This window comes from Buceros rhinoceros, unplaced genomic scaffold (genome assembly GCF_000710305.1).
Source record: "Buceros rhinoceros silvestris isolate BGI_N320 unplaced genomic scaffold, ASM71030v1 scaffold14000, whole genome shotgun sequence".
NCBI lineage: Eukaryota > Metazoa > Chordata > Aves > Bucerotiformes > Bucerotidae > Buceros > Buceros rhinoceros.
Window position 1 is genome coordinate 1,250 of NW_010391386.1, and position 8,411 is coordinate 9,660.

At 55.6% G+C, this 8,411-nt stretch overlaps 1 protein-coding gene across 1 annotated transcript in view; it reads right to left on the reverse strand.

Annotated features, from left to right (window-relative positions):
- Positions 1-592: 592 nt before the first annotated feature.
- The window catches only part of VAC14 (Vac14 homolog (S. cerevisiae)), a gene marked incomplete at both ends in the record, with an annotated part of 13,708 nt that continues 5,889 nt past the window's right edge, over positions 593-8,411 (reverse strand). Inside the window, 3 exons of the mRNA XM_010141571.1 lie at positions 593-658; positions 950-1,094; positions 7,120-7,180. Of these exons, the coding sequence (XP_010139873.1) occupies positions 593-658; positions 950-1,094; positions 7,120-7,180 (272 nt within the window). The remainder of the gene's footprint in view (positions 659-949; positions 1,095-7,119; positions 7,181-8,411) is intronic.

Here is an 8,411-nt window from a genome sequence, read left to right on the forward strand (position 1 = left end):
CAGGGGAGCGAAGGCAGCACAAGCTGGCTCACTCCTCATTACCTGACCTTCACTGCTCCTTTCCAAGCCAACGTAATGCCACTGGGCACCTCCTGTAGCCCCACCGGGCAACACCGATGCTGCTCTGCTAGTGGTGGGCGCTGCTCAACCACCTCATCACTCAGATTCTGCAGTGCCAGTCAGACATGATTTCCCTCACGCCTCTACAGAGCTGTCACAAGGTGCCAAAGCTCCCACCCACCAAAGACCTGACCGTGATCCAGCCCCACGAGGAAGACACCAGCTCTAGGAGCTGTCTTCCCAGGCAGGCAAGAAGAACTTTGAGGATTTTGTTTTTTTCCGAGCTGCAGAAAAAGGTCTATACAGACAGAGGGTGCCAGACACGCCAGCCTAATCGAGACGGCTGGGCTTTCAGCTGGGCAGTTACCTGCAGGCTCTGCATTGGGTCACGTCGACTTTAACCAACAGGGCTAAACTTCCCAGTGCCAACGCTGGCTGAAATCCCTTGGTTCGACCCCAAAAATTCAAAGGCTGGCTAGATGTGGAGACGATCAGCTTCCAGGACGACTTCTGCAGCAGCTGCAGCACTTACCTCATCTGACTCGTCTGAGAGGGTCCGCAGCAAGATGGGGAAGAGGCTGTCGGTGTGTCGGAACATCTAGAACCAGAAAGACAGATACCATCAGTCCTACAGGCCTGGCCACCCCCCCACAGGACACCTTGCCCTGGGGGAGGCTATCGAAAGCTTCACCAGTATTTTCCACCTGAGCTGGAGAGTTCTTCTCCCTTAAGCTACTGGGTATTCAGCAGCCAAAGCCTTCTCAGAAAAGGCAGGCGGAGGACACTCGGTTGCAATGCTGCCAAGGTAACTGCAGCCAAATCAGGGAAGGGAGCAGGCTGGGAGCAGACAAGCTCAGTCCCACGGAGGAAGCAGCAGTCCCTGACCTACCTTACGAGGAGTCTTGATGTACAAGTGGTAGAGCCATTTCAGGACTGCAATTCTAGTCATCATCCCAATGGACGTGTCGTGAAGGTGGCAGTCCAGCACCTGAACTATTCCATCCAGGTTCAGGGTCACCTGAATCCTATCGGAGCTGCATGGAAAGGAGAGAGGTTGATTCAGCGCTGTAACATCCAACTCACTCCTCCCACAGTGGGCAGGTTTACAACACACCAGAACCTGCATCAAACATCTCAGCTCAAACCCTAAGAAACCTCAGCTGTCCCCCCACGGCTTGCTCCTGCCCCATTCAGTCTGGCCACCCACATTTCTCCTTCTGTGCATCTAGGTCAGCTCATGGCAAACCCAACAACTGTGCTCATGCCTTCAAGAGTCACAGCAGCCAGGAAGCAAGCTCCAGACTTGCAGGCCTGCAGGGTCCCGGCTGGGCATGGCCAGGTTCGCCCATGCACGACAAGCAGCTTCTGAGTGGCATTACGAGATGAGGAAACACCACAAGAGACACAGCAACACACCAAAAATGTGCTTTGGAATCCAACAGAAACCATCCAGGCTTCGAGGTTTACCACTTCTCAAAACCAGCTGGCATCTACACGTGAAAGACACCATGCGAGATGAATCCATGCCACGGTCGTGTTGAGAAACTGGTCCTTATTGCAATCCCCAGGTTTGGGGTTCAAAGACTAGAGATCTGCAAAATGATCATAACACTCAGAATCCAACTCAGGTTGGGAACATCACCCCACACGTCCTCACATTCCACTAGCTGGGGCCACCCAACCACGTGAGGACATCCAGTTTCCACGAATCCCCTGGGATTCGTGCTGAGGACTGCCAAGAGTGCCCTGGCCAGCAGGGGTTTGGGGATGCAACTCTCTGCTACATGGCTGCCTTGAGAACATCATCTGGAGTCCCAAAGGCCGTCCCGAAAGATGAGGGCAGTTCTTGGTCATCAATCGGGGATGAGAGCAAACAGCTCCCTTAGCTCACCAGGACATTGCCTCTAACGGCCTGCAGATCCTGAGCTCTTACTGCAGTGAAAAAATCCCCAGCTTTTCCCCAAACAGTTGGGCCTTGCATCGGAGCAGGAGACCCCGATGCAGAAGAGGTCACTTTACAGTGGGTTTTGTCCTGTTTGCGATCCTGAAGTCTACCTGGTGGTTTCCCACCTCCTCAACGGCAAGGAGAGTGGAAGTACCTGTCACAGGAGACCAGGTAAGGAGAGGTAGCTGCACTGAAGAGCGAAGTCCCTCCTTGTCCTGCCCAAGCTACTGAATTATTCCAGACTGGACCAGCTCTCACCGATTTCCCCAGTGTGCACAGAGCTGCTCTGCGTCTCGTTTGATAAGAAATCCTAAGGGGCAGATTTCCCGTGGTGTTATTCGCAAGCAGAGCCGCGGCTTAATAGGATTTGATCTCGCGCAGGACACGCGGTGTACAGGCGAGAGGAGGCGGCTGCAGCCCCTCGCAGTCCTGCGGGTATCTGCCTGCTTGATCAGCCTCATGGACCAGATGCCGGGGTCTGTAGATCGCATTTTGAGTCGCACTAAGTTTCACTTTGATGTTGCAAACAATTGCCGAGGGCCAAATGCTCAGAATCGAGGGGAAAGAGAGACGCAGAGCACAGGGAGCTTGGGAGCAGGGGTGTCCGAGGCAGCACGTCCCAGGCGATGCAAGCCAGCCTAAGCCAGCCCTGTATCTCAGTTTTCCTGCAAAAAACCAGCTTGCTGCAGCGATGCAGCCCGTCACCCACTCGGCACAGGGCTCCTGATGGAAGGGGAGCACAAATCCTCGACCCGATTACATCTGGCTGGTTCAGAGATGGCCTCGACGCTGTCACATCCACCAGCTCCATGCTGCTGCGAACATGGGGTGATGTCATTAGAGGAGGATGCTGGACTCCTGCCAGGACAGCGACAAGCCATTTCCAGCCCGGCTTGCGCCAAAATTGCTCATGAAAACCCCTTCCCTAGCGACGGTGGCTCTGCTGGGCTCAGCTCCTGCTAGAGGGGGGAAGGCAGCAGCCAAGCAGGGCGAGCAGGCTGGCAGCTCCGAAGCGGCTCGCCCCGGCTCTCCTTAATCCGCAGGCAGCGCGGAGCGGGAGCAGCGGTAATGGCATTGCGTTAATGCGATCCTCCGGGCCTGCCGCAGCGGCTCCCAGCGCCAGCATCTGCAGCAGGGCAGATGTCAGATGCAATTGCTTCCACCTAACCCACTACCCCAGATTCTCCTCTGGAAGATGATCGTGGCCCTGGCACTGCCTCCGTGGGTCGACTGTGATGGTGAGAATGTGGTTTTAGGACAAACTGAGCAACAACGGGAGCTGTACCAGCCTCTCACCACTGTGTACCGGTACCTTTTGCTCAAGCTGAGCAGGGGGGCAGGAGACCCACCCCCAGCACGTCCCCCATCTCAGAAAGTAGCCTCCAGCACAAGAACAGAGCCTGCTTTCCCACTGAGCTCAAGCTATGGCAATGTTTTGCACTCCACGTCCCTTTACTCATTTCTCCCCTTTCTTCAAGGGCTTCTGCCATCTCTCCCCTCGGCAGTCGCCTTTGCTCTGCCAATGCCTGAGCTGTCATCTCTCTCCTGGCCTCCTGCCTGGCCCAGCTGCTTTCCTGACCCCATTTTCAGACAAGGTTAAGGCCCAGGCCAGGCTCTAGCCTTTAAGCGGCCTTGCCAAGGGTGGAAATAGCCAGGTTCTTTCATTGTGGTCCAAGTCACAAGGGCAGCTCCCATACGGGCTGGCAGCTGTGCTGCTCAACGGGCTCGAGCCAGCGGCCAGGAGGTAAATGGCTCCTTCTCTGCTCTTGGTCCCACAAGCTGTCGCTTTCTCGTCCTCCAGTGCTCTCATTTCAGTGTTCTTGGCTTCCTTCTGCTCACTGCGGTTTCCAAGCACTGGATCAGCGCAAGCTGATCTTCCAGGGAAGCCATGAGGTCTAAGCAGAGGCATCCAGTCCAACGAGCTGTAGATCACCGCGACAAGGTCTGGGGCAGCGTGCCTGAGGTCCTCCTCCAAGCTTATCCACCCAATAGCACAGCAGAGTGGGAGCAGGGAATAGAGCCCATCTCCTGGCTCCAGGCTGGAGAGGAGGGCCAGGAGGAGCCTCTCCAGGAGGACACCTTGGACCCGAAAGCTGCTGCAAGGCAGATTCCACCAGACAAGCTGCTGGAGAACTGGACTCCCAGGCAGGTTTGACGCATAAGCTCAAGGCAAGTCACTGTGCTGCTTTCAGCCAACCATCTGCTGGGAGCTACGGGGCACCCAGCGCCATCCCTATTCTCCACCCAAGCGTTCACCACCTCGATGAGCTCCCTAGTGGCTGCACCCCTGAGGTGTGCCAGGCTCTGGGCACAGGGCTATGGCAACTTCCAGCATGAGACAAGCAGCAGCGGTTTTAGCTTTGTACTAAGCCCTAATTACCATGTTCAAAGTGCAACTTAAACACAGCCACGTGGCAGCTGTTTGCCCTTTCTGGAGAGCAACAAACAGCTTTAGGTGTCCATGTGCTACAAAACACCATCCAAACCACGAAGTCTTCCTCACAGCACGAAGGACTACAAAGAGCCTTCTAGAGCCCCCAAGTCCCTTATCTGGTTAGGTGTGGGATTGTGATCCCATTGTCCTTATCCGACTGCTGAGCATCACGTCATGACCACTTGCCAGCCATGCCCAACCATCCGCCCGGCAGTACGGTCAGGAAGTTGTCTCAAACCCTCCAGGTCTTCCACTAAACACCAATGCAGTTACCGGAGTCTAAAAGGAACTTTCCAGTTGACACAAGACAGTCATCTGCATCTTCTCCTGCAGCAGCTCAGAGTGATGGAAGGAAGCCTGAGATCTGCTCCAGCAGCCACACTTCCACCTCCCCTTCCTGATCCAGCTCACACCAGTGATCACAGCATCGGTGGGTGGGACAGCTAGGCCACGGGAAGGCTCCAGCACCTCTGAGACATGGTGCTGGTCCACTTTCAATGATGGTTTTTGCAGAAGCTGGAAGCGGGGGACCCCTGCCTGCACAGAGAGCCCCACAGCCCCTCCAGCCCTGTGGAGCCAGGCTCTCCCAGGAGCCAGCTCTGGACTTCTTGGCACAGACACAGTCCTCATTTCCTAGCGAATGCCACCAGGAAGCTCCCTCTGAGTGAAGCTGGCAATTACCCTCGAAGCGTTTTGGATCACCAACAGCACATTTGAGGAGTGGGGGTGTGTGTGTGTCAGTTTGCGGCCATAGGAACACGCCCAGCACCCATCTATGGAGCATTCAGACCTCATCATCTTGGATGGCAGCTTCCGAATGAAGAGTCCCTATGCAGACACCAGGCTGCGAACTCCTCCACCCCTGCTGCCCGAGGTCCTCTCGTTTTGCCGCAGTTGCAGAGCTGTCCCTCTGCAGACAGCCACGCGGGGAGGGCAGCAGAAGGGGGTGTGAGAGCTGGGCGCCTGGCACTGGCCCATGCTCCACCACTGGAGGAGCCGGGGGGAAGCGGCAGGGCAGGGGGGAACGAACAAAAACACAAGCAAAGAGTGACTTCATCTTAAACGGCAGCTGTAACTTCCTCCGTCTGCAGGCTTTCCAGCTTCTCAAAGCAATGTAACAGTTTCCTGCGGTCTTGTCTTGACACCCAGTGGGCATTCGGCATGCAGGCAGCTGCCTGCTCCCCAGCCTGAATTACGGCTGCAACTGGCTGTGGTGCCAGACCTCGCCTTCCTCTGCTCCAGGGCTGAGACAGAGGCTGAGCACCGGGCGGATGGCCAGGGCTCCTGTCAGCCACGTACGGACCCCCCAAACCCACGCCAGTCCCCCACAGCCAGTGCTACAGGGAAAATGCTTCAGGTGCCAGTGCTGGAACAACAGAGGGATCACACAGGGCAGGTAAAACCCAGGACAAATGCCAGAGTCTCCTGTTTGAAAGGGCTTAAGTACAAGTGCCGCTGCAAAACCAGGTCTCAGAGTCACACCAGCTCTTGCCTTCTGTCCTGGGTGGTTTCCCCCACACGCTTCAGCTCGGGCAGCCATCCTCCTCCTGGCTCTCGGTGACACTGTCACCAAGTCCCTCCAGCTCCCCCTGCTTTGTCCCGCTTTGGTCTTTACTTCCTCTCTCCCCCCGGCACAAGCTCTTCAGCACAGAGCCACAGTTATTGCTCGTCCTTCTGGACTTAGCACCTCTCCTCTCCCTTCCCAGTGAGGGTGTCACCTCTGCACCTGCGAAACTTTCAGGGCTGAGCAGAGCCAGGACGCAGCAATCACAGGAAAGCCACAGAAAACCATTTAACAGCCACAAATGGAAATGTAGGTGTGAATGGAAAGATCTGTATTTTCAAGAGAGATGAAAATGAAGAGCATCATTAAGACGAGGGACTTGATGGGCTTTGCAGAAGCTCAAAAAAGGAACAGAGGGTCCAGAGCATCAACCTGAAAAGCTGACACTTGCATTGCCCTGGGCCGCGTTACGATGGGCGTCACGCGTCAGCCTGGCTGTCGGACGCAGCCAGAGCAGCGCATCCCATTCTGGGGAGCACAACAACAAATAAACAGAGGCATCAGCATGACAGAAGTGTTGGAAATCGCGACCTCTGAGGAAAGGGACTGCGGGCAGCACAAGGAAAGGACAGATGTCCTTTTGCGCTCTCAAAGCTCTTCTGCCAGCCCCAGATGGTTCGTGTACCACCTTCTCATCAGGTCTCTGTGCCCCTGGCAGACCAGCACATCACTGTTCCTATACCACCATTCCTCCGCAAAGGCAGGAGGAAACGAAATGCCTCCTGTTTCGGCCAAGCTGGAAGTGCCATAACCAAGACAACCATCCACCTTCTCCCCACTTTCACCCCATATTTTAGCCGGAGTGCCCAGCCTGGGCGCTCGAGAACAGGTGACGTGCAGAATCCCAAGTGCGAAGACAGACATCCACCGCCTCCCCAGAGCTCCCGCTGGGGCAAACACCTCAGTTCACCATAAAGTCAACACATTTCAGTACAAACACGTCAGAGAGAAGCAGTCAACTGCTAGAGCATCCCCAGTGATCCAGGAGACCCCAACTGTTCTCCAACCCAAACCCATCCTTCCCCACAGCTTTGTCAGCATCTGTCAGTCGCTGTCTGTGCCTTGAGGATCCTACCCGTGTTCTCTGACCCCTCTGAAGCACCAAAGAGGCCCTACCTGGTTATGGTGAAGACGCTGCTGTTGCTGAAGTTGGAGTCCCCAGATGCATCCAGAGAACCTGGAGGCAGATAAAAAGGAGATGCAGTTAGTGGGATGGCAGGGAAGGTGAAGAGCAAGACTGGGAGGCTGGAGAGCTGCATGGCCTTCTGCAAAGACATCACCAACCATCGTTCGAGGGTCCAGGGACCCTGCGGATCCCTTCTGCTTACAGTGAGCATTTTATGCTGCTGTCAAGCTCTTCTCTGCTGCCAGAGATAGTGGATGAAGCTAGTGCAGGACTGCACCTACCTGGCAAAACACAGGCTGCACAGCTTCAGACCTCTGCCCCAAACTGGGTCTCCTCTGGAGTGGAGACCCTGAGACAACCTTCTGATGGTTTCAACCATTCTCAAAGGAGGAGCTCAGAACCGCAGAGCTGCCTTCCACTGCCCTGATTTCGACGCCTAGAGATGCCACACAAGCACAGGAAAGGCTGAATCCAAGCCGGGACATCTCCATCTGGCCAGCTCTCCCGCAGTGCAACTCCACGTGGAAGCCAAGTGACCCAAAGAGCTTCCCAACCTCTGCTCCATGCTAAAGCTGGGTCTTACAAGTGCGGTGACAAAGCACGACAGAATGAACTTGACTCTTCATGCCCCCTTGTGCCAAGAGCCTCTACTCACACACTGAGCGGCAAGCAGGGAGCAGAGCTGAGAGGTTGTGTTGCAAAAGCATCACAGGTTCATCTGATCCTGCTTCAAGGTATAACCTGACCCCAAAGGGGTAGAGACTAAAGCAATTAAACTGTCTGCTGAGGATTTAAAGCTCTTCTGCAACGGATTTTAATAAAAGAAGGTATTCTCGGAACTAATAAGGAATAATCACAGAGTCCCAAAGCAGTAGGGGTTGGCAGGGTCCTCTGGGGATCACCCAGTCCAACCCCTGCTAGAGCAGGGTCCCAGAGCAGGGTGCCCAGCGTGGCATCCAGGCGGGTTGGGGATCTCTCCAGAGACTCCACCACCTCTGTGGGCAGCCTGGGCCAGGGCTCCCTCACCCGCACAGCAAAGAAGTTTCTCCTCCTGTTCAGATGGAACTTCCCGGGTTCCAGTTTGTGCCCATTGCCCCCTGTCCTGTCACTGGGCACCACTGGGCAGAGTCCGGCCCCTCCTCCTGACCCCCCTGTAGCTATTGATCAGCATTGATGAGATCCCCTCTCAGCCTTCTCTTCTCCAGCTGAGCAGCCCCAGGGCTCTCAGCCTTTCCCCAGCACAGAGATGCTCCAGCCCCTCCTCATCCTCGCAGCCTATGCT